The 27,105-nt window shown below is 43.5% G+C and overlaps 1 protein-coding gene across 1 annotated transcript; it reads left to right on the top strand.

Moving 5' to 3' along the window:
• The first annotated feature begins 215 nt into the window (after nt 1-215).
• Nucleotides 216-26,819, top strand: scp2a (sterol carrier protein 2a). The gene is made up of 16 exons (XM_079530449.1): nt 216-347; nt 2,579-2,636; nt 2,819-2,890; nt 3,265-3,396; nt 4,326-4,390; nt 4,889-5,015; nt 5,191-5,254; nt 5,766-5,852; nt 6,603-6,753; nt 8,070-8,217; nt 9,060-9,167; nt 12,898-13,051; nt 19,486-19,582; nt 19,722-19,851; nt 23,881-23,960; nt 25,705-26,819. The coding sequence occupies exons 1-16, from the start codon at nt 291-293 to the stop codon at nt 25,798-25,800; spliced, it is 1,626 nt and encodes a 541-aa protein (XP_079386575.1). The 5' UTR covers nt 216-290; the 3' UTR covers nt 25,801-26,819.
• The last annotated feature ends 286 nt before the right edge of the window (nt 26,820-27,105 follow it).

The raw sequence follows: 27,105 nt of genomic DNA, 5'->3' as shown, positions 1-27,105 counted from the left end.
TTATTATTTTGTTTTCAACGTTATCTTCCCTCTTATTTTGATCTGCATGCGTTGCCCCCCCACCCCCGCTTATTAAAACATAAAATAAATATTTAACAAAAATATAAATATGAACACGCGTAATATGTCAACATGGATTTTACTTTGAAGTCAACAACCGGAAGTCCTGTTTTCATTTGGTGGTATCATTTGACGCTGGTTCAGTTCAGGTTGTGTATTCTTTTCTTTTGCTGTGTGATCTGCTGAGCTGCCTGCTGCCCTCTGCCCCACTGGATAGAAGAACCACCACCATGGCACCCCTAAGGCACAGCAACAGAGTCTTTGTCATAGGCGTTGGAATGACAAAGGTAATAATAATTAAATGCCACATAGAGTGACTGACTGCCAGCAGCTTGGCTTTACTGAACTGAACTTGGACTTAGAAGAGAAGACGCTATAACTTTTTTGCTATACGCTCTCTTGACTTGCACAATCACTACCCTCGCATTTAAGCCTGTTTGTTGATGGAAAAAAATAACATTATTGTGACATCAGACTGTTGAGTTTATTTAGCTACATATGGGTTGACAGCTCTGCAAGCTGATCCAAACAGACTATTGAAATACAGCTGTTATTACTAGTGTGTAACATAAGACTCAATGCTGGTTTAGTGTAATTTGACGTTATCTGTTGTTGGTTGCATGATTTATCAAAGTCCATGATTCATGGTCAGTGGGAGGCATTGACACTGTTGACACATACACAACAGGTGTCGATTTGTCTTGTTGCAGCTTGAGAGCCAGTACAACTTTGGGCTATATTTACTATATATAAATAGTAGTGTTTTTTGTTTTTGTATTCACCATAGTCCAATCGCCATCAATTTGAGACCAAGACAAATTTAAAACAAATTTCTAAAACCAATTGCATTGTGCCGTGACCCGTTTGGTCGGTCACCAGGGTTCTAAAACGACTCAAGGGTACTAGAGTGGTTAATCTCAATGTATTTTGCACTGCAGGGCATTCCATGTGGTACTAGCAGGGCCATAGAAGTTAAAATGTGGAACGCCCTACCAACAGTCATTAAGACATGTGAATCCCTTGACTCCTTCAAAACCGCTCTCAAAGGGCACCTACGGATGACTGCAATTCGAAACTGGCCCCCGTAAAATCTGAATCCCCCCCCACAGCCCCCCCCCCCACACATTTTTTCCCTCACTGTATATATTTCTTTTCCCTTTTTACCTCCATTATGATGAATTCCTGTTCTGTTCTTTGTCTATATAGAAGTGTCTATTTGTACGTCTCATGTTTTGATGAATTGAACATGGTGGACCCTCTTGTAAGCAAGTGTAATGCTTAATTGGGTCGTCCACTCACAGTTAACAGCCTTTGTATTGAGTTTGTGCTTGAAATGTACTGTAATTCTGAAAACTGTTAATAAATATTTCAATCAATCAATCAATCAATGAATTGAACATGGTGAACCCTCTTGTAAACAAGTGTAATGCTTAATTGGGTCGTCCACTCACAGTTAACAGTCTTTGTATTGAGTTTGTGCTTGAAATGTACTGTAATTCTGCAAACTGTTAATAAATATTTCAATCAATCAAATCAATCAATCAATCAATCAATCAATCAAATGCAGATTTACCAAGTTCAGAGTGGACCTTGGGCACCTTGAGTGTGAGGTAACTACTTGATCTGGTGTGATAGGGTCCAGAGCAGAGGCCCATTCCAAAAAGGGCAATCTCCAAGTGTGGCTTTGTACAAAACGAATGTGACTTTGAGATACACAAGTCGGCAGAACTACCATCTTGGTGTGTTGTAGAGCCCATTAACAGTGAAATGGAGAATGATTTTTTGTGTGGATCAACATGAGCTATGTGCGTAATCCAGCACAATGTCATCTCACATGAACTACAAATACAGTCCAATTGGTCTTTTGTGGCCTTTTGTTTTTACAATTGCAGCTTGCATCTCACAGAAAGTAATATAATACTCAGAAAACAGTTTTGTTGGCCTCAAAGCACAACAGAAATTGCTTCCAAGCTGCATTCAGAAACGGTTCCAAATGAAAATACTATTATGAGCTGAGGGGTATGCTGATGTTTGAAATCACAACAGCAAGAACCAACATTTAAATGTCCATCGGTTATGGCAGCAGAAATATGGAATAGTTGTGACAATGACCAAAAAGTGTGCAATTCAATCTATAAATGTAAGAATGTTTAAAGATAATATAGTTGATATAAACCTAAAATGTATTATCTCCACCATGTGATTCGACTAAATGTCTTCCTTTGATTTGCCTGTTGTATCAAAGTTTTGTTATTGTTTGTTTTGTTATTACTTGTATTAGTATAATTTAAGATAAAAAGTGTAGGCACTATAAGCTATGGCTTCAGCCTACACATTTTTGGTCCAAATATTCTCTGTAAAGTTTGTTGAAATTAACCCCCTACAGTATGATTTAAGAGAAATTAAGACCAAAATAAACCATTCTTTCAAGGGAGGCCCTTCAGGGGTGGACATGTGTGCAATAGGTCCAGATTGAGTTAATAATATTAAAATACTGTTCGTTGAATTTGTCTTCCAGTTTGAGAAGCCTGGATCCCGGGAGGACTTTGACTATCCTGATATGGCTAAGGAAGCAGGTGCGTATCCCCACTATGTGTAGTATATTCAGTATATATAGACTGTCTATACTATACTATCTTGAGAGCCTATAGACATAGTGTGGTCATGTTGCATGTATCATTGTTAAGACAAATTACTTTAATGTGAAATGGGTGTTGTTATTCACGATTAACTATCTAATACCTCCTCTCTGATTCAGGTCAAAAGGCTTTAGCAGATGCAGGAATCCCATATTCTGCCATTGAGCAAGCATGTGTAGGATATGTATATGGTAAGGGGCCTGATATTGACTATATAATACTGTTATAGTGGAACAATGTGAAAACATATTTGTAATGTATGTAGTTAAACAATATAATGTAATGGCAAATAAAATACCCAAATGTTTGCTGTGTTGCCTTTATTTGTCCTTCTGAAGACTGATTTTAAATAAATAAATATATGAAACATGTAAGTTCATTGTTGAATTGTCTAAGAAAGTTAAGACAAAACGTGCCGATAATGAGACATCTGACATCAACTTTCAACGTTTGGTCCATGGTTTGGTGTGATAGCTTTTATGTCATATCGTCCGTCCTGACCTGCACTACCAAATAACAAACAACGGCAAACATATTAAACTGAGGCTGTGCTGTTGTCCCTCAGGTGACTCCACCTGTGGTCAGAGGGCCATTTACCACGGCCTGGGCCTGTCTGGGATCCCCATCATCAACGTTAACAATAACTGCTCCACGGGCTCCACTGCCCTCTTCATGGCCCGACAGCTGGTCCAGGGAGGTGAGTTAGTAGGCGTCTGGTCCAGGAAGAAGATGACTTAGGCAAGAGGGTTGTAATGGTCAAATGATTCATGGCTGCAACATGTCATGTCATGATTACATGAGTTAAAAACATCTTAAATCTTCTTTTAAAAACGGCAGCCTTTCCAGTCTCCCACTCACCCACTCTCACTGCTCACGCACTGATCGACTCACTGTCTCTCTCCCACCCGTGAACAGTGAGGAATATATAATCTGTGCAATCATCTCTCTCTCTCTCACGGGCACACACAATATCTGTATCATAGCTATACCTTTCTCTCACTCTCACTCTCTCACACACACGCAAAGTGTTTCCCACCAGAGCGTGCGTGCGTGTGTGAGAATCAGAGAAAGAGAAAGATAGCTATGATACAGATATTGCGTGTGAGAGAGGCAGATTATATATTCCTCACGGGTGGGAGAGAGACAGTTGGTCAGTGCGTGAGCAGTGAGAGTGGGTGAGTGGGAGACTGGAAGAGCTGCCGTTATTAAAAGGAGATTGAAGACGTTTTTAACTCATGTCATGTCAATGTCGCCACACAAACAATTCAAACTATGAAAAAACACACCATCAAATAATCAAATTAAATAGTGTGGTTTAAATAACTCAAGTTGATTCCTACAAAATCACGACTGTACGTGCACTATCAATGAGTCGGCTGGTGACCGGAAGTCCAGTGGCGGCCCACGCTGAATGCGGGAGAATTGCATGCATATAGCCCATTGAGTGGCTAATTTATTTGGTGGACAGGGTTGCTCAATGTGACTGTCCCATTATACTACAGTATGTAGGTGTTGTTTTTGCATCGAAAGGCTGACTTCAAGTGAAGAGCAATTCAACTGTGTGTGATCTCTGACACCCCCCGCCCTCCCATTTGGCCATTTCTCACACCTCACCTCTTATTGCAGGTCTCGCTGACTGTGCGCTTGCCCTTGGATTTGAGAAGATGGAAAGAGGCTCTTTGACCGCAAAGGTAAAGAACCATCGATCGTGTGTGTGTGTGTGTGTGTGTGTGTGTGTGTGTGTGTGTGTGTGTGTGTGTGTGTGTGTGTGTGTGTGTGTGTGTGTGTGTGTGTGTGTGTGTGTGTGTGTGTGTGTGTGTGTGTGTGTGTGTGTGTGTGTGTGTGTGCGCTGCATAAAAATCAATATGTTACACTGTAACCTTGCTTTGATATTTTGACAGGCTTATTGCTTCTAAAGCTTAGTTTATTAACCCATCGCATGATGGTGTGATATTTGAATTAAGTGAAATCACTGAATATACCTTTAAGGCTTAACCACTTTCAACTTGGTATCCCTATTTTGGGCATGCCATTATGAGGAAAGTGTTCAACATTTTTTAAAAGATAATAAAAAGAAAAAGCTAAAACAGCTATTTTTTGCGCGACAGCATCGCACAACAAAGTAATGAAATTCTGCTTATCTGGTTAATTCATATACCCCAGCTATAATTTCAATGTCTGCCTGTTAGTTCATGGATAGGACCAACCCTATGGACAAGCACATGGAGGTGATGATCAACCGCCATGGCATGGTTGCTGCACCAGCAGCCGCACAGATGTTTGGCAATGCTGGCAAGGAACATATGGAGAAATATGGTAAGTTTAAGAAAGGAATCCACATTGTGACATGTTCAGTGTGAAATGCCACGTTTTTGATTGAATTGCTTACTGCTTACTGGCTGTTTAATGTTTTTTGTTCCATCTCGAGTATGCAGTTTGTTCAGCCTCAGCATGTACACCGCATTGTGTCTGCGGTTACTGTGTCTTCCAGGTACTAAACCGGAACACTTTGCCAAAATCGGGTGGAAGAACCACAAGCATTCCACCAACAACCCGTAAGGCATAGTTTGTTATTACGCGTTTTCCTGCTTTTCTTGCATCTGAGACATGACACACACACACACACACACACACACACACACACACACACACACACACACACACACACACACACACACACACACACACACACACACACACACACGGACACTTGGACACTAAGCTGGATTTCGACTACAGCTTTAGCACCACACCACATTGCATCAAAATACAATAAAATATAATAAATATCCCCTTAAGGGATCCAGGAAGCTTCTTATTCCCAAGTTGCTACTCTACCACCTGAGCCACTGCTGCTCTTCAAAGCAGTGAATACAATTCAAAAGCATGCTGTGTACTAAAATAATTTGGCTTTGTACAGTTGTCCATTAATACACATGTGTAAAATGAAGTGTGTGTGTGTGTGTGTGTGTGTGTGTGTGTGTGTGTGTGTGTGTGTGTGTGTGTGTGTGTGTGTGTGTGTGTGTGTGTGTGTGTGTGTGTGTGTGTGTGTGCGCGTGTGTGCAGGTATTCTCAGTTCCAGAATGAGTACAGTCTGGAGCAGGTCTTTAATTCCAAGAAAGTGTTTGATTTCCTCACACTCCTGCAATGCTGGTAAGAGCCTCACAAATCAAAGCCACAGGCTACTAGTGATGGTTAGTGTGTTTCTTGGTTGCAGTAGCGGTGCTCATCGGGTTATTGGGGAGAATTAAATGTATATAGTAGTAGATTTTACTGGAGCCCCTTTCGGTACCCTTGTTTAGATGTGTATTTGGGGAGACGGTAACAAGGGTCCCTTGAATGTCAATCCACTCTCCCTGGTACGCCCCGGTACCACTGTCTGGTCACAGACAATTATAACGTCGCTTAAGTGTTGGTCAGGTGAAACTTTTCAAACATGCATAAAGTTGCAGTAGGCTGCTGCAGAAATTTGTGTGAATAATCTGCGCTAATCTGCATTGCCGTTGAGTATTTTTTATCTATTTTTGAAATGTAGCTTCTCTCAAATTCTCTCTTCCTTGACTTCCGGTGTCCCACCTCCCGCACTACCCACTCCCGCTAGCTGCACGTTGCTGTATCTGGGCTCAGACATTTTAGAAACACCGTTTTGAAGAGGAAAAATGCCCTCTTCTTATTTTGAAATTAACAAAGGGGATACGATTGGGCCATAACGGGAGTTATTAAATAGACCTATGACATGACGGCATTAAAAACATCCACCGCACTCCATTCTAAAGCATGTATGAGGTCAGCCAATCAGAGGCAGTAGGACGTGTAGCCAGCCATTAGCCACGTCCTAGTTACTGTGTTAACTCTTAGCTCCACCATGACCACATTGACCTAACCCTGTATCTCTGCTGTCAGCCCTACCTCAGACGGCGCAGGTGCAGCGGTCTTGGCCAGTGAGGCCTTTGTGAGGAGCCACGGTCTGGAGGGCCAGGCCGTGGAGATGGTTGCCCAGGAGATGGTAACAGACCTAGCCTCCACGTTTGAAGAAAACAGCTGCATAAAGATGGTGAGAATCAGGGGTTGTCCTGTCTTCCCATCTCTCTGCCCGGAGCTCTTGCGTGACACTCTTATACAACAAAATAGGGCATTACTCTATGAAAAGAGTAAGACATACAAAGTTATGTTAATAGAATATGGAAATGCATGGTTCTTGCCCGACAGTGACAGTATACAAGCCCTTGATATATCGTCTCAGTCAGGTGGAAATCTCACAGGTCCAAAACAGTTACTTTTCAGTATTCAAATTCAGAAGTTTCGAGCTTGTGGATCTGCTATCTTTGATGCTTTTGTGTGACGCTGTAGTATAGTATAGATCGAGCAGGGCGTTAATTTAAGTAAAAAGTCAGATTGTGGAGATAGGAGGTTTCCGTCCGACATCAACGGTATGGCATTTCTTTCCGTCTCTGCCTCCTTCCAGGTGGGGTATGACATGACTCTGACATGACTATGACATGACTCTGCCTCCTTCCAGGTGGGGTATGACATGACTATGACATGACTATGACATGACTCTGCCTCCTTCCAGGTGGGGTATAACATGACTCTGACATGACTATGACATGACTCTGCCTCCTTCCAGGTGGGGTATAACATGACTCTGACATGACTATGACATGACTCTGCCTCCTTCCAGGTGGGGTATAACATGACTCTGACATGACTATGACATGACTCTGCCTCCTTCCAGGTGGGGTATGATATGACTCTGACATGACTATGACATGACTCTGCCTCCTTCCAGGTGGGGTATGACATGACTCTGACATGACTATGACATGACTCTGCCTCCTTCCAGGTGGGGTATGATATGACTCTGACATGACTATGACATGACTCTGACATGACTATGACATGACTCTGCCTCCTTCCAGGTGGGGTATGACATGACTCTGACATGACTATGACATGACTCTGCCTCCTTCCAGGTGGGGTATGACATGACTCTGACATGACTATGACATGACTCTGCCTCCTTCCAGGTGGGGTATGACATGACTCTGACATGACTCTGCCTCCTTCCAGGTGGGGTATGACATGACTCTGACATGACTATGACATGACTGCCTCCTTCCAGGTGGGGTATGACATGACTCTGACATGACTATGACATGACTCTGCCTCCTTCCAGGTGGGGTATGACATGACTCTGACATGACTATGACATGACTCTGCCTCCTTCCAGGTGGGGTATGATATGACTCTGACATGACTCTGCCTCCTTCCAGGTGGGGTATGACATGACTCTGACATGACTATGACATGACTCTGCCTCCTTCCAGGTGGGGTATGATATGACTCTGACATGACTCTGCCTCCTTCCAGGTGGGGTATGACATGACTCAGCTGGCGGCTAAGAGGTGTTTCGAGGCGGCAGGCTTGCAGCCCAGCGATGTCGACGTGGTCGAGCTGCACGACTGCTTCTCAGCCAATGAGCTGATCACGTACGAGGCGTTGGGGCTGTGCCCAGAGGGTGAGTCTCACCGCAGTACCTCTGGCGTACTGGGTAGTAATGAACAGTGATGGAGGAAGTACTCACATGTTTTACTTAAAGGTATATTCAGTGATTTCACTTCATTCAAATATAACTTATTTTTTCTTTTTTTCTGGATAATCCTCCCTACTATAGAGTGTGCTGACCATATAAGGAGTTCCTCCCTGTCCCCAGTGAGCCCCTGGGGTCAAAAAACCCTAGTTTCAGTTTTGGTGGCGGGTGGCAAAGCCTTCATCCAATCAGGATGAGAGGGGCCTTCCTCCAATCATGATCGACTGGGGGCGGGCCTTGGTGCACATGCTGTTGGCCTGTTGCACTTCCCCTCACTGTAGAGCGTGCATGTGCACATTTTGTTGCCTGGGCGGACTGGGTGGTTTTCCAAATCACCCAAATCACTGAATGCTCCTTTAAGTAAAAGTATCAATACCCTATTGTAGGAATATGTCTGGTATTCAAAGTTTACTTGAGTAAATGTACAAAAGTATTTACAAGAAAATATACTTACAAGTAAAAGTACTCATTATGCAGGAGGTCCCATTTCACAAGGTCTCAAATCCTTTGAAAATAGCAGATCTAACAAGCTCACAACAGCTTGTAGATTGGCTATTTTCAAATGGCCAAAGTATATATATATAATATATATAGGTCTGAAGTGGTTTCGTAATAATAATAAAAATGTACAACGTAACTAGTAACCAAAGTTACCACTGGTAATGAATAGGTGTATCTGTCCGCGGCCAAAAGCATACAGTATAACTTTGTGGGTCCTTTGATGTGAAAATGTTCAAGAACCACTGTTTTAATCTGTGTGATCATTTCAGGTACAGCAGGAGAGTTGATTGACAGAGGGGACAACACCTATGGGGGAAAATATGTGGTGAACCCCAGCGGAGGGCTCATCTCTAAAGGACATCCTCTAGGTGCCACAGGTACTGCACGACAAAACTCCCTCTGGTCTTTAGGGACATCTACCGACCCATTTGTGGGTCGCAGACACAATTTTATGGGTCTCTTTATTTTTGGTTTCCTACATTTTATTTTTTAATTATTTCAAAACATTTTCAAAAAACAAATAAAAATAAAAATATAAGAAATTCCATAAATTAGAAAATAAATGTTTAAGAAGTAGTGAAAATGGCTGATCTACAAGCTCACAACATGACATGAAGCCGCCAATTATAGAGCCCTCCTTGGGGACCCTGGTCAGTATCTGGAAATGACAGAACCTTTCATAAACAGTGTTAGTGCTATGTGTGGCCACCTGGTGGCAGTGCTCTCACAGGGACGGCTCCAGGATTGTAACTGGGTAAAAGTGACCTACCATATAAGCTTGCATGTGAGAGGCCAGTCGGTTTTGAGGCTTCCATGCGGCTAATCCCTCTGGATATTAAACCATGGAGCGTTGAGATGACTCTGACTGCAGAAATGTATACACTACTTGCTTGTCCATAAGTGTCTAGTAAAGGTTAATTTGTCCATCATGCACACAAACACAAACACAACACAGACACACATGCGCACACATGCCATGCACACACAGAGGTTATAGATGCACAGACGATGCATGGGATGACGAGGTGAAAAATGTGTCGCCAACAGGGCTGTGACAGTATGGTATATCTTCTTTTTTTTTCATAAATCAGTGCTATTTACGTCTGTGTGTTGGTTAAAACAATATATTTAACCAATGAAAAGTATTAAAAAGCTCTTCGACAAAAACCTCCTAACTCCACTTGAGCTGGATTCTTTTCATTTGCTGTGTGTTTTGTCCAGACAGCAGAGATACAGTATAATATATAGTGTGTGTTTTTATTTTATTTTGTTAACCCTTACTCTTTCCCCACCTCATCCCCTAACCTCACTGGGTCCACAGATACCGCGTGTGTGTCTTGTTATCATTCTCCCGTCCCTCTCCCTCCTCCCATCCCATCTCTGTTTGGGATTTCTCTGGGTCATCCTCGCTCGGACTCCAGGTGCCCCGGTCTGCTAAGCCACGGCGTCTCTCTGAGCGGCATTCTGCTGATCCCCTGTCTTGCTCCTAATCTTAACTCTAATGCTCTGACCCTTAACTCCTCGGTCATGGTGTGAGCTGAGGAGGGATTTCCCATAGATGCTCGCTAGACCCGTGCCACTGCCCCCAGTGGGCCAGTAGGGGCAGCATGGTCAGCAGGTCATTGACCGGTGGTGATGACCTGCTGTCTTTGACACACCAGTGGTGGCACGTAATGCACAGCAGGGAGGGGAAGGAGGGCAACAGGCACGTTTGTTAATAATTAACTGGTCTAGTTTTTAAAATACGCTTAATTACTGATCTTGCCTCTCACTGTCCAGTTTTGGATGCATGCTGTGCTGACTTGGATTCTAATTGTCTCACAGACTTTGTTGAGAATGCAGGCAAATCCGACCTCAAATGTGATCTTTAGGACTGACTTTCTACACTTATTATTTGCAAGTGAATATTATTATTATTATTAGTCTCTGAAAATTACAGAGCTACAAGCTCGCAACTCGTCGCGGATTCAACCCATTGTGACTTGTACATTGTCTATTTTACGTGGTGGACACCATCATACGATAACGTATAAATCAGGCTTCTGTGTCCAAGCGTCCAGACATAAAATCGCATTTCAAACCATGTAGGAATGCCGTTCAAATATGATTATCAAAAATCACTTTTCATCTTTTTACTGTTCAGATTTGATTTAACCAATCAGATCCCAGACAAAAATCAGATCACATAGCCATAGATGCCGTTATCCCCACTGACCTTTACGCCCTGTAAACTGTATTCACACACACAAGCCGTGTGGGAGCAGATTGGTGCTGTGCAGAAGTCTCGGCATGCAGAGGTCTTTACCCTTAAGTGCTTTAGCTCATTTGGATAATGGTGAAATGTAAAAGCCTAATGAGATGAAACGCTTAGCTTTAACGCCAACACAGGACCCGGCCCTCGTAAGATTAGGGAGGGAGGTGTCACATCAGTCTGTCAAGTGGTTGCCCGTCTCTGTTTAAGAAAGATATTGGAGAAAGTTTCATCAGTGCACGACACATTGCAATAGTGGTTCCCAAATCCCAACCTTTTCTGGATCAGGGTCCACTTGAACAGCTCAAAAGCGTTCGCAGCCTAACCATCTGCCATGTTTAAGATAGGTGGGCTGGCCCGGATGGTTAGCTCAACCTAGGCTGCTGAGCCAGCCTGACGGCGTGCCGCAGGTTCGACTCCCGATCCCGACGACGTGTCTTCCCCCCCATCTCTCTCCCCATTTCCTGTCAGACTACTTTCAACCTATCAATAAACGCAGAAAAAGCCAAAAAAAATCTTACAAAAAAAAGAAGATAGGTGCAGGGCTGCATGCATTTCAGATGGATGGACTGCCTCAGTGCAACTTGAACTAACATAGTATATGTTCATGAAATTCACTTTTGGTTTAGTCCATGTTGTTTATTGACCTACATACAACCTACATGTTTACCAAGTAAATGTGTTGTTACCATGGCAATAATAAAGTGGAGTTGGTGCAATGGCTTCAGGCTACATAACATCACAGCAGTGTTAAAAGTTCATATTTATGTGCTACTGTGAAAACAACATTTTCAAGCTTTTAAAGAAAAAACATATATGTTTTACATAACATTTTTAGATTAATACTATATGATCTATAAAATGTTTAGTGTTTTGTTTTGCCAATCAGTTGGGGGCGCACTTGCAATACCACCCACAGGGTGGGAAACTGGATAGTTTTACAACAAGTGCTGATGAGTTTAATGACCCTGAGGGAGTCACTGCCTATACTTGGCCAAAGGGCAAGAGTGTGTGTGTGTGTGTGTGTGTGTGTGTGTGTGTGTGTGTGTGTGTGTGTGTGTGTGTGTGTGTGTGTGTGTGTGTGTGTGTGTGTGTGTGTGTGTGTGTGTGTGTGTGTGTGTGTGTGTGTGTGTGTGTGTGTGTGTGTGCGCGAACTGTGCTGTATTGACAGGACACAACATAGTGCTGTCTGATGCTCAGGCATACACACCACTGGTTCCATAATTCAGTGGTTCTCATTAGGGTCCTTGAGAGGGTTCTCCAGCAAATCAGTTTAAACCACTTTAACCCCTGTATACATCAGCTATTTGAAAATAGCCTGTAGATCTTGTAGATTCTTAAAGGCATTATATAAATGCTTACTGTATGTTGTAGTGGAGGACATGTCGTAGAGTACAGACATGTACATGTCGTACAGTACAGAAGGTCATGTGCAGTACTTGTGGTGCTGTGTGGTGTATGTCTCCACAAGCATAGTAGAATTTGAGAAATAGACCTTGGTCCTCGCTAGAGAAGTTGTGGTTTTATGGTTAAAAAGTATTTTCAGACTTGGGCTTACAATTGGGAAAAGATTCATGTTTGGGCTAGTGTTAGGGTTAGACAAAATAGATTTAGGGGTTATGGTTTGAGTTATGGTTGATTTGCTTAGTCGTGCACTGGAAATAGTGGGTCTACAAGCTCACATTATGTTGTGACCTTGTAGATTATTGTAGGCTATTACCTTGTAAATTGGCTATTTATGGCTTTAGGCAATTTTTTTTTTTTTTTCCTTCCAAATGGCATTCATAAAATCACCGTCCTAAAAGGTTGTGTCATTGTCATTGTTGTGTCATTGTTGTGACATTGTCATTGCTCAGGTCTAGCCCAGTGTGCAGAGTTGTGTTGGCAGCTACGGGGGTTGGCTGACAGAAGGCAGGTCCCGGGTGCAAAGGTCGCTCTGCAACACAACATTGGCTTAGGAGGTGCGGTGGTCGTCGCCTTATACAAGATGGGATTCCCACAGGACGCCAGGTGAGCAAGGTCTAAATGACAACTCATTACAAGTTAGCGGACGCCTATAGACATTTTTCAATTGATATATGTTGGTGCTGTTGTTTAATTTGTTCTTCTCAAACAATTTTTAACTAACCAATACTGCTTGGTGTGGGATTCTTCCCCAAGAAGTTTACAGTATGTCAGAGAAATTAGGAGTGTGATCACGCATGCCCTTGTTCTCTCGTGCGGCCTGAGTCACGTACACCTAAGTGCATCACAAATTGCTCTGTGATTAAGTGCAATTTGGCCTGTAATAATGTCTGATTTATTACGACAGCAGCTTATTATCCTCACTGTCTGGTAGAAAATGTATATTTTCAAAACCATTACTTATCAGGAAGGTCTGGTATGGGATTTAATGACTCGCCTGTATTCCTTTTCCACGATTATCCAAAGGGCTTAACCACACACACACACACACACACACACACACACACACACACACACACACACACACACACACACACACACACACACACACACACACACACACACACACACACACACACACACACACACACACGGTGGAGGCAACCATGCTAGAGGTCATACTAGAGTATTCTGTTTTATGCAGTGTCGGGCATCATTGTGTAACTTCATGTGTCGATATATTGTATCTTCATGTTGCTTTGTTGCTTCTGTGAGAACTAGTGTGAATTCTCCAAATCAATATTCTCATCAGCATGACAAGCAGCTCATAACAACCCAGAAATATAAAGCCACGTACAGTACATATCTTTTTGTTTGCCATTTTTCTAATCTAATAATGTTGAAATGTGTCCATTTCAAGCTCCTGTTGGAATATATGTTTAATGGAATATAACTTGTAACTACCAATTGTGCATCCTTGGTTGCGCTACTGAAGGAAAGAGGGGGAAATCAAAATAGTATGGGTTATTAACTGGAATAACTGCTCAGCACGACCATAAGGGAGCAGGGGACGTTGTTCCAGCACAAGAACAAATTGGATGCATCCCCACTTCAATCACTGCCACTTGATCGATTACATCCTAGTGAGACGCAGTGGCATCATCAGTGATGTTCTCATTACCTGACCTGTGAGAGGAGCAGAATATGGAGAATCTTTTACACGATTTAAGTGGTATAAATGTCAATCAGATATATAGTATAATATAATTTTGCATTTTTTGTGACTGGTCTAAACATTCTCCCCTTCTTCCCCACACACAGGAACAGTTTTGACATGGGTTTTATATAATAATTTTGGAAATATTCAATTTTTCCCCCAGTATCGGCCGATCATGAGGAAAACTATCGGTGATAGGGATAGGTCCCAAAAAGCCTGATCGGAGCATCCCTACTAATATGAACAACCCTGACTATACAGTGTATGCTGCCTCAACCTACCTCTTGGTTGCACCACTTCTGTCTGGATTGTAATCACGGCAGGTTGACATGGCCCTGCATGGAAGCTATTGTTGTGCTAGCATGGTGAACACTAAATAATTATTGCAGTCACAGAGATTTCAGTTGGGATCAAGACTTTCTCAGTACATCTGAGACCTCTGCATCCTTCCCCTCAATTCACAACACATAACACAGGAGGGTCACCAGGACACACAACACCACCTCTTCACACTGATGCCATCAAGACATTTCTCGTGAGAAGATATTAGGAACTGAATCATTGTTTTATAGTATCAATGTTTGTGCCAAAAGTCAAAAAGGTCCGACAATGTCAATGGAAACCTTTTGGAATGTAGTGGAATACTTTGTCAAGCTCGTACCTATATATGGAGATCTCTGTATCTGTCATTCCTTGTCATATACTGATGTCATCAGTATATGACCATATATGGGCATGCCTCTTTTGTGCCCATATATGGAGCTGAGCAATTGGTTTGCGCCTGGTGCCATGACGACAAGTTGAGGTTAGACTCCATATTTGGGCATAGCTGCATTGAGAACTCCTTATATGGTTATGGCTGAGTCATGGTGACATGAGCATGACATCAGAGGTCAGGGACCCCCTCCATCCCAAAGCCTGACATCACACATCGGATCTCCATATATGGATATGACTGACATCATCGTGATGACATCAGCACAAAAGACAAATCAACCTCTATTTTTATTTCACTTCCGTGACGTCAGTGACAGCCAGAGTGTATAGTTTCACAGACCATGGATGGGGAGGAGAGGCAGACACTGGTGAGGCGAGCATGGATGAGGATGCTGGCACGGGAGAGCGATGTGGCAGACACAGCAGCTGAGGCTGGCACAGGAGGAGAGGCTGGTACAGGAGAGGCGGTCATGGGAGAGGAGCCTGGCACAGGAGGAGAGGCTGGTACAGGAGAGGCGGTCATGGGAGAGGAGCCTGACACAGCAGCTGAGGCTGGCACAGGAGAGGCGGTCATGGGAGAGGAGCCAGGAGGAGAGGCTGGTACAGGAGAGGCGGTCATGGGAGAGGAGCCAGGAGGAGAGGCTGGTACAGGAGAGGCGGTCATGGGAGAGGAGCCTGACACAGGAGGAGAGGCTGGTACAGGAGAGGCGGTCATGGGAGAGGAGCCTGACACAGGAGGAGAGGCTGGTACAGGAGAGGCGGTCATGGGAGAGGAGCCTGACACAGCAGCTGAGGCTGGCACAGGAGGAGAGGCTGGCACTCATACATGCCGTCGAGGGTGTGGAGGCAGAATCAGAATCATCTTACGCTGATCTGGATAGCAACCCGGTTGTTGAGTTTGACCAACCACCAGCCAATGAGAATCTCATAAACTGCCTGCCCCATATCACCATCCATGTCAGTGTGGAGGACTGCTGTTCAGTGTGCTGTAGTGAATACATTCCAGGGCAGGTGTACTCTACTCTGCCTTGTAAGCACGCTTTCCACAGAGAGTGCATCGCCACATGGCTCCAAAGGTCTGCCACATGTCCAGTGTGTTGCCATGTCTTGACTCCGCCTTGAGCTGCCTTTGCAATGAAAAAGTCTGGCCCCTCTCAATTGTGGGGGGACTTTGCGGACCCAAAGGACCAACCGGATTCGTCTGGAACCAGGACATAACCAACCAGAGCCCAGTATGCAAATTTGGGGCGGGCCGCGGGACATTGCAAGATTCGTCCCTTTTTCACAACAAAGATAAAATGCTTCAGGAGCTTTGGACAACTAGCCTGAAAGAACATTTCTGCCCACAGGCCATCAGGCTCATGATCGAATGTCTCTCAGAAACACCAAAACACCCCTCTTCCCACTTCCTCCCCCCTCCCCATCACTGAATTGTGAGCTGCGCTTTAATGGACATTCAGACTCGCACATACAGAAACACACACACACACACACACACACACACACACACACACACACACACACACACACACACACACACACACACACACACACACACACACACACAGTCAAAAAGGTCCGACAATGTCAATGGAAACCTTTTGGAATGTAGTGGAATACTTTGTCAAGCTCGTACCTATATATGGAGATCGCTGTATCTGTCATTCCTTGTCATATACTGATGTCATCAGTATATGACCATATATGGGCATGCCTCTTTTGTGCCCATATATGGAGCTGAGCAATTGGTTTGCGCCTGGTGCCATGACGACAAGTTGAGGTTAGACTCCATATTTGGGCATAGCTGCATTGAGAACTCCTTATATGGTTATGGCTGAGTCATGGTGACATGAGCATGACATCAGAGGTCAGGGACCCCCTCCATCCCAAAGCCTGACATCACACATCGGATCTCCATATATGGATATGACTGACATCATCGTGATGACACCAGCACAAAAGACAAATCAACCTCTATTTTTATTTCACTTCCGTGGCGTCAGCGACAGCCAGAGTGTATAGTTTCACAGACCATGGATGGGGAGGAGAGGCAGACACTGGTGAGGCGGGCATGGATGAGGAGGCTGGCACAGGAGATGCTGCCACAGGAGATGAGGCTGGCACAGGAGGAGAGGCTGGTACAGGAGAGGCGGGCATGGGAGAGGAGACTGGCACAGGTTATGACGCTAGCACAGGAGATGAGGCTGGCACAGCAGAGGCTGGTACAGGAGCAGAGGATGGTACAGGAGAGGCTGGCATGGGAGAGGAGACTGGCAAAGGTGATGAGACTGGCACAGGAGATGAGGCTGGCGCAGGAGGAGAGGCTGGTATGGGAGAGGAGCCTGGCACAGGAGGAGAGCGTGGCACAGGAGGAGAGCGTGGCACAGGAGGAGAGACTGTCATATGAGGAGAGGTTGGCACACGAGGAGAGGCTGGCACAGGAAGAGAGACTGGTACACGAGAGGTGGGTACAGGAGGAGAGGTGGGTACAGGAGGAGAGGCTGTTACAGGAGAGGCTGGTACAGGAGAGGCGGTCATGGGAGAGGAGCCTGGCACAGGAGGAGAGCGTGGCACACGAGGAGAGGCTGGCACAGGAAGAGAGACTGGTACATGAGAGGTGGGTACAGGAGGAGAGGTGGGTACAGGAGGAGAGGTGGGTACAGGAGGAGAGGTGGGTACAGGAGGAGAGGCTGTTACAGGAGAGGCTTGCACAAGCGATGTGGCTGACACAGCAGCTGAGGCTGGCAGAGGAGGAGAGGCTGGCACTCATACATGCCGTCGAGGGTGTGGAGGCAGAATCAGAATCATCTTACGCTGATCTGGATAGCAACCCGGTTGTTGAGTTTGACCAACCACCAGCCAATGAGAATCTCATAAACTGCCTGCCCCATATCACCATCCATGTCAGTGTGGAGGACTGCTGTTCAGTGTGCTGTAGTGAATACATTCCAGGGCAGGTGTACTCTACTCTGCCTTGTAAGCACGCTTTCCACAGAGAGTGCATCGCCACATGGCTCCAAAGGTCTGCCACATGTCCAGTGTGTCGCCATGTCTTGACTCCGCCTTGATCTGCCTTTGCAATGAAAAAGTCTGGCCCCTCTCAATTGTGGGGGGACTTCGCGGACCCGAAGGACCAACCAGATTCGTCTGGAACCAGGACATAACCAACCAGAGCCCAGTATGCAAATTTGGGGCGGGACATAGCAAGATTCGTCCCTTTTTCACAACAACTAGCCTGAAAGAACATTTCTGCCCACAGGCCATCAGGCTCATGATCGAATGTCTCTCAGAAACACCAAAACACCCCTCTTCCCACTTCCTCCCCCCTCCCCATCACTGAATTGTGAGCTGCGCTTTAATGGACATTCAGACTCGCACATACAGAGAAACACACACACACACACACACACACACACACACACACACACACACACACACACACACACACACACACACACACACACACACACACACACACACACACACACACCTATTGTATCTTCAATTGAAATCCAAACCATTGCCTAGTCACTGTATTGGTTTAAGTGGTTAAATGTAGGGTATGTACATTTCTCTTTGGTTAAAATAAGTGTAAAATATCTCTATTCTGATTGATTCTATTGTCTCATTGCTATAGAGTGTTTGTTCCGTTAAAAGGTGTTTTCATGTATGCTCTTCATTAAATACAAGTGAAATTTGAAGTGATGAAAGTGGAAAGAAATGAGCAGAGAAACACTATAAGAATTAAGCTGATAACTGGTACTCTCTCCTGTTTGGCTGAAATTTTGTCACCTACCTGAAAAACAATAATACAGAGCTTCAAATGTTTAACAAAATACCTTTTGTTTTATCCAAATACTATCACTTTACCCTACCTATGGGTTATGGAGTGATGGAGGTTTTTAATAAATTGAAATTATCAAATGAATTAATGTATTTTGGGCATATTTATCTTGTGTGTTTTTGTCAGGTGAAACCTGACTAATGATCGCTCATGAAATGTAGACATACTAGTCATACTGACGGCCTAGCCTGATTGGCTGCCACACACGCTGCCTAAGCCAATGGGAGTGTAGTGTGATTGCCTGCCTCCTAAGCTATGCCACACGCACCGCAAAAGGGCTGATTTCCGCACCATAGCGAGCAAGCTTTACGACCGCAGCCTCGAAGCAACAACAGCTGCACAACAAAACACAGTCATTGAACCACGCACAGAACGTCGGAAACGAACGCAAACAAAGGCCGCGAGGTTGTGACACACAATCACAAACATACACGTTACTAAAAAAATATGGGGGGGAGAACACAACGGAGACAAGAACACAACGGAGATAGCGCTTCTTTCACCTGACAAATATCACTATGTGATCATTTCTTGTTTTGCCATGGTTTGTGTTGGTAAGTGAGTGAGTTGGAGAGAAACAGATAATTAGAATTTCAACAAGCAACATTGTTCTTGTCAATTCAAGAGACTGCAGCAAACAATTACCAACGCAAACCATGGCAAAACACACATGCACACGCACACACAGAGCACCAACATGGATTTCAAGGTCACACTGTGGAACATCCTTATCTAATGGTCCATTAACCCTGTTGTCCGCAGGCCCCATGTCGCTGCTGTTGCTACCGCTGCAGCCAGCGGGCTGGAGGACTTTAAAGCCTACGCCGTTTTCCAGGAGATTGAGAAAAAACTGCAAGAGGTAAAACGGCATCCTAAAACAAATGGCTCAAAAGCTTTTAGCTCTGGCCTTGACCTGTCCTTATGAGTTCTGGGGAACATAATTCATATCTTCAAAGAAAGAAGGGGTTTGCTTATCTCTCTCTCTCTCCCCCCTCCAGGAAGGAGAGGTGTTTGTCAAGAAGATTGGGGGAGTGTTTGCGTTCAAGGTCAAAGATGGACCTGATGGGAAAGAGGGAGTTTGGGTAGTGGATGTCAAAAATGGCAAGGGCTCCGTCACCAATGACACAGGTGCGTTCTTGTGTGTGTGTGTGTGTGTGCGTGCGTGCGTGCATGCGTGCGTGCGTGCGTGCGGCGTGCGCGCGCTGGATTAACACCTCTGGGGTCCCCTGGGCACTGAAGCGTGCGTGCGTGCGTGCGTGTGACACTGAGGTGTCTATCTTTGCCCTAAAATGGGTTTCAATGACTCAGGCAACATTGTTATACCACAGGACAAGGCTGGATTAACACCTCTGGGGGCCCCTGGGCACTGAAGCTCGAAGGCCCCCCTGCACATGCACGTTCGAATCTTTGGCCTTTTTGGGGCAGTTTTACGCTGTTCTATTGGCCTATTCCTGGCCGCCTACCCCGCCCCAGAGTGACAGTCAGGCAGTAACAAGCACATTATTTTTATTTGACCCACATAGTAAGCAAATGGGTGAGATATTCCAATTTTATGCATGGAGAATGAAAACAAAGCAATGCTGGATGGTGGACAATGACATCATGTATTTTATTCCACCAGAATCACCTCTCCACCTGACCTCACACAGCCCAGTGGGCCCATGCAGGCATGCACCCACCTTGAACAGCCTATAGCGCATTGTTTTTTTTGTTTTTTAATATATTTTTTTGCGGCTTACGCCTTTTATTGGTTTTTGAAGGGACAGACAGTAGGCTGACAGGAAACGGGAGAGAGATGGGGGAAGACATGCAGTAAAGGCCGTGTCGGGCTCGGGAGTCGAACCCGCGGCACACTGCGACTGGATTACCAGTCGGGTGCCCAGATGGTTACGCCACCGCCTGGGCCCTATAGCGCATTGTTGCTGCTTTATTACACACAATTGTACTTTTCAGCTGCATTCTCACCAACAATAAATCACTAATTATTTTTGACACCATTTATTTCATTCTGATTACTGGGGAAAAATGGACCCTTCCATAGTCTACATGTTGACATGTCATAGATGTTAAACACAGCTAAAGGCAATACCATTAATTAATTTAGCCCAATATGTTTAATTTCGGTGTTACTGTGTGCCAGTATATACCTGTAGACAACACTTTGGTAGACTTGGTAGAGTTGTGGTGCACTCTGACCTGGGCTGTAACTCAGCTTCTGGAGGACAGGGTTCACACTTTGTTGACCTTTGGCAACTCATTGAAATCCATTGTGCAGCACCTCCTCAACCCCTCCCAGTCTGTACAGCACCTCCTCAACCGCTCCCAGTCTGTACAGCACCTCCTCAACCCCTCCCAGTCCGTACAGCACCTCCTCAACCCCTCCCAGTCTGTACAGCACCTCCTCAACCCCTCCCAGTCTGTACAGCACCTCCTCAACCGCTCCCAGTCTGTACAGCACCTCCTCAACCGCTCCCAGTCTGTACAGCACCTCCTCAACCCCTCCCAGTCTGTACAGCACCTCCTCAACCCCTCCCAGTCTGTACAGCACCTCCTCAACCGCTCCCAGTCTGTACAGCACCTCCTCAACCCCTCCCAGTCTGTACAGCAATATTAGCATACCTCAGCAAACTTGTTACAGAATACTACAAAACATTTGTGTGCATATTGGAGCATTAATGCACTCAGCCAAGCATATCCGTCTGTGCGTGTCGCTTATTGAATTGGTGGTACAATAACCAAATATAGCGCTTGGAACGTGAGATTCATGAATAGTCTTCACTCAGCGTTTCATTCGAGCTATAAGTATTCATAGCCATGCGTAATTGTCATGCCGACTCACATACGTGACACACGAGACGAGCCTAGAGCCAGTTATTATTATTGTATAAATCCAGAATCTATCAACAGCATCCCAGTCTGATAATGGTCTATTATAAACGAATCCGCTGAGTGGCAACCATAACTGCTTTGTCAAGCAGCAATAATGAGAGCCGATTGCCGAGGCAGTGCAACCTTGATGATGGAGAGGGCCATCATCAATTGCCACATTCACTCCGCAAGGTTACATTCCGTATCTGCACTCTCACCAGTAGTATGTATATTGTGAACTCCGTCACTCAAATAGCCCATAGTAGTCACAAATGTAATTGTGAAGAGATATTAACAATTATCTTTCAGTGTAGAATATTTTTGTAATTTCAACCACATTTAGTAATACTTATATTAACGTTATGTAACTTCATGTAAACTTGCTGTTTTTAATTGTAACAACTGAAATCAATAATACTGTATATCAGTATTCAGATACTGACACCCATTAATTCTAAAGTCTCTTATGCGGCAGCCCAGTACATCAAAACAGGAAACAACATCAATATAAAATAAAAAGAAGCACAGGCACTGTCTCCATATGACTGCCTCCATTAAGCTCATTTCCACCTGCAACCTTCACAAGTTATTATTTGACAGAGTAGGGATGCATGATGTTCACCTGCCATCAATCACACACTTTGGACACAACCCTCACAAACTAACCTGGCTATTAAACCCCTACAAAGGTCCTGTGTCAACAACAGGTTACATAAACACTTATTACATAAACCCTTTTTTGCTGGCCTAGAAAATCGTGTTCTTATCATATCATCATATCATATATCAGCATACTATAATTAACTCAATGTCTGTCTGTCTGAATGAATGAATGAATGTCTGAATGTGTGTCAGAAACACTGCTGTAGCTCCTCACTGCCTGCACCAATCACTCCCACTTTTCACACAGACATTGACCATAATAATATGGAGGTCTTAACGAAGCCCTTTTTCCAATTCAACAAATTATAAATTAATAACGAATTTATTAGTGAATTAAATATTCCCATCCACTTACATGGGAAAATGCGAAAACTCACATCAAGTACTTTTCTCTCAGAAACCGTCTGAGCTACAGTTACAACACTTGGAGGGGAGGTTCATAATAATTATTAAAATTAATGTAATGAATAATTACATAATTACATGGTGGCGCTATAACAGCCCACTTTACATTTCGTCTTAACTCTTGAACCGTAGGTCGTAAAATCAAATTTTCACTTTCCATGGATTCCTTGGGTCATGACCCATATAGGCCACGCCCATTGGGTCATGACCCATATAGGCCACGCCCATTTCCGCCATTTAGAACACACATTTAAAACACACTTTTTGCTCTTCCACCTACAGCTTTTGTGCAAATCTCACACAAATCGGTACACATGATCTCTGGACCTATCCGATGAAAACGCCACAGCCAGAATTTTCATAGTCCATATCGTTCGGCTGTAATCGGCGTCCAAAGTTAGTGGGAGGGGCCTGTTTTACAAAAAATGACACAAATCACCAACTGAATCTGGTGCATGTGGTGCATGTCAAACTGGGGGGCCTTCATACTTTTCAAATGGGGGTCTGTGGGCTAATAAGTGTAAATGTTGCGGTCCTTGCCATGAACATATTTCCCTACCATGCATTTGTATGAATACTTTCATGTTATAGTGCTGTCTTTATTCATTAAAAAAAACACACAAATATATTGAGGTGTTTTGTAGGTTTTGTACTTGTTCTCTATACCTAGCCTGCGAAGTTCTGGAGTTCAACCCAAACCCAAGACATAACCTCCATAGAAAATAATCTTGGTCCACTACAAATACCTAATTCCTCTGTTCCAGCAGAGGTGCTAGATAGAAAGCTCATAACTTGTGATGTAAATAATGAGATCCAGAACAGTTGAGAATTAAACAGCAGTCACCCTTCCCTTTTCAAATGTTTTATAATGCACTTGAATGAACAGTATCCATGTTCCTTTGTCATTTCACAAAAATAAAAGTTTGACACATGTACTAAAGAACATGGAAAATCCACAAAAGAAAATATACAAAAACATTAACATTTAGTAAATGTACAACCTTTATCTTTCAGTCTGTTATACACAATTTTTTTTTCCAGTTTCAGTTATGAAATGGACTTTTTAAAATAAAAACAAAATCAACTTTGTACTATTATCTTTTTTTTTATATCCTTTTTATTACAACATTATTATACAACTTTATTATACAACATCGGCACAATACCGCATATTCTCACAAAATGTATAGTAATATACTCTTTAACTTCTGTATCCTTTAGATAAGAAGGCGGACTGCACCATTGCAATGGGCGACGAGAACCTTCTGGCTTTGATGACGGGGAAGATGAATCCACAGACGGTACATTTTGTTCTCTTTCTTTATCTGCAAATGAAATGATATAACAAGATACGTGAGATGTTGCCTTTTCACATTCAATCTCTCAGACAAGGTATAATTCAATTAATTAATTATGCATGTGAAATTCAAGGCCTCCACATTGTCTCCGTTCCCTGAACACTAGGGAGGAGAGACACTATGTACACATTATAAAGACAGTAGACTTTTGTGCCATTCAGAGCCATAATAATTGTGTAACATAATTCCTGTAAGTGTGGAGCCCTTCCTGTAATAACTATTGTCACACGTTTAATGAGACAATGTTTCTGTCTGACTAAGGACAGTGTGTAATTTGCCTATTAATGACTGATTTTGTATAAAATGTATCTGAATGATGGAACATGCTTGTTGATTTTGATTAAATAATATAATAAATACCTCTATTGACCAGGAAACCTTTGTGAGAATTCAAAAACAGATTTATATTTTGTGTGCATGCATGTTGAATGACAGGCTTGTGCGCTATTGGTGCAATATGACGTGAATGGTGTCACCCTCCAAAACATCATTACAGAGCGCATCGCGCACACACACACACACACGCGCACACACACACAGACACACACACACACACACACACACACACACACACACACACACACACACACACACACACACACACACACACACACACACACACACACACACACACACACACACACACACACACACAAAAACATGAAAATAGGTGGAAAGAGAAGTAGAGTGCCGGGTAAATGTGTATAAATTAAATGGCCTGTGAATAGGACGGAGAGGTTATCTCTTGAGGGAAAATACAAGGAGTGATTATGGAGAGTTGGGAGAAACAAAAATGAAAAGTTAAAACGCAACAAGCAATTGCCCCTCTTCCAGTCCACATTAGATTTGGCTGACTAAATGTTACATACTCCTGGAGATGGAGATTATTGAGACAACGTGTCCTTTCATTTCTGTCTGCCCCGGCCATCTGTTCATGATGACAAAGCAGATCTTAAAGGGATAGTTCAGATTTTTTTAACTTAAGTTGTATGAAATACTTGCCATTAATATAGTGGTTGCAACTGTATTAATTGATTGCCCGAGTCCCATGGTGAGAGTTCTGCTCTGGTTTTGGTGAAATATCAAGTAGTTCCGGTCATTTTGTGGGGGACACTGGGGGCCACGCAGTAAAAGTAAATTAATCCACAAAACTAACGTAATTTGTATTGTTGACCTATTTCTAAAATATTAGTGAAACTTTCGTTCTTTTTTTACCCCTCTATCACACAGAACTATGTTTTTTGTGTCCATATCACTACGCCCAAAAAATAGTTCCATGTGATAGAGGGGTCAAAGTTGAACGAAAGTCGCGCTAATATTTTAGAAATAGGTCAACAATACAAATTACGTTCGTTTTGTGGATTAATTTACTTTTACTGCGTGGCCCCAGTGCCCCCCACAAAATGACCGGAACTACTTAATATTGACCAAAACCAGAGCAGAACTCCAACCACGGGACTCGGGCAATCAATTAATACAGTTGCAACCACTATATTAATGGCAAGTATTTCATACAACTTAAGTTCAAAAAATCTGAACTATCCCTTTAACAGACATTTTACTGCATGTGTAAATCTTTACACTCTGAGAGATGCTGTCATTCACAGATTGTGTTTTTATTTGAATTCTTCTTAGTTTGGCTCTTGACTATTACTCACCTGTACAATCTTTCTCTCTGTCCTCTCAGGCGTTCTTCCAGGGGAAGCTTAAAATCACGGGGAACATGGGCATGGCCATGAAACTACAGAGCCTCCAGATTGCACCAGGCAAGGCCAAGCTGTGAAACTCAGAGCCCGGCTGGACCCAACCTCCACCAGAAGTGTCTAGGATGCTTATCTCCTCTTTCAGTGTTTCAGGATGTTTTAGAGTCTGAATCCTCTATGATCATACCTTCCTTTTTGTCTGACTTCTCCTTTTCATCTATAGCTTTCTTCACAAATCTTCCTCTCACATGAATACTTCTCATGCACTTTTACACCCATTTGATTATTATTTTGAGTGGTGCTAGCCACTCCTATACGTGACTATGTGTGTATGTCTGTCTGTCTGTTTATGAGCACGGAAGTATCATGACAATACCGCTGGATGGCACTGTTGGGCAGCGTCACACACACACACACACACACACACACACACACACACACACACACACACACACACACACACACACACACACACACACACACACACACACACACACACACACACACACACACAAAGGCCAGGGAGGAGGGCTTGTACAGTACAGTAGTACACACAGCACCACTCAGTTCAGACAGGTCTGTGTTTTTTTCTTAAAAAAAACAAAAAACTGAAATCCAACCACTGTGAGGACAATGCTAAGTAACTCACAGTTACAGTATCCTCATGAATACCATATAACATATACCATAACAACACTGTGGGTCCTGAATGTTTCCATTCCAGGCGCTTCTGAGCACAATATTTAGACTGTAGGTACGTGTCTTTGGACCTACAGTAGGGACATCATCTGTAATCTGGACTAATCTGGTGTGGCTACTGCTAATACTGTACTTCCAGTTAACCTGGGCGTGTTTGCTGCTGTGGTACAGTAGACTGACTTTTGTGCCATTCAGAGCCATAATAATTGTATAACATAATTCCTGTAAGTGTGGAGCCCTTGCTGTAATAACTATTGTCACGTGTTTAATGAGACAATATTTCTGTCTGACTAAGGACAGTGTGTAATTTGCCTATTAATGACTGATTTTGTATAAAATGTATCTGAATGATGGAACATGCTTGTTGATTTTGATTAAATAATATAATAAATACCTCTATTGACCATGAAACCTTTGTGAGAATTCAAAAACAGATTTATATTTTGTGTGCATGCATGTTGAATGACAGGCTTGTGTGCTATTGGCGCAATATGACGTGAATGGTGTCACCCTCCAATACATCATTACAGAGACGCACGGTACACACACACACACACACACACACTCTCAAGAGGTTATCTCTTGAGGGAAAATACAAGTAATATCCACCACTGTGACATTTGCCCTCATTCCAAAAGTCAAGGTAAAAGCTGAGGCAAGGCAACAAGAAAAATGAAAACGTTTTA

Source organism: Electrona antarctica, assembly GCF_951216825.1.
Source record: "Electrona antarctica genome assembly, chromosome: 19".
NCBI lineage: Eukaryota > Metazoa > Chordata > Actinopteri > Myctophiformes > Myctophidae > Electrona > Electrona antarctica.
The sequence above is the reverse complement of the archived record's forward strand: the minus strand, read 5'-3'. Positions and strand labels throughout refer to the sequence as shown.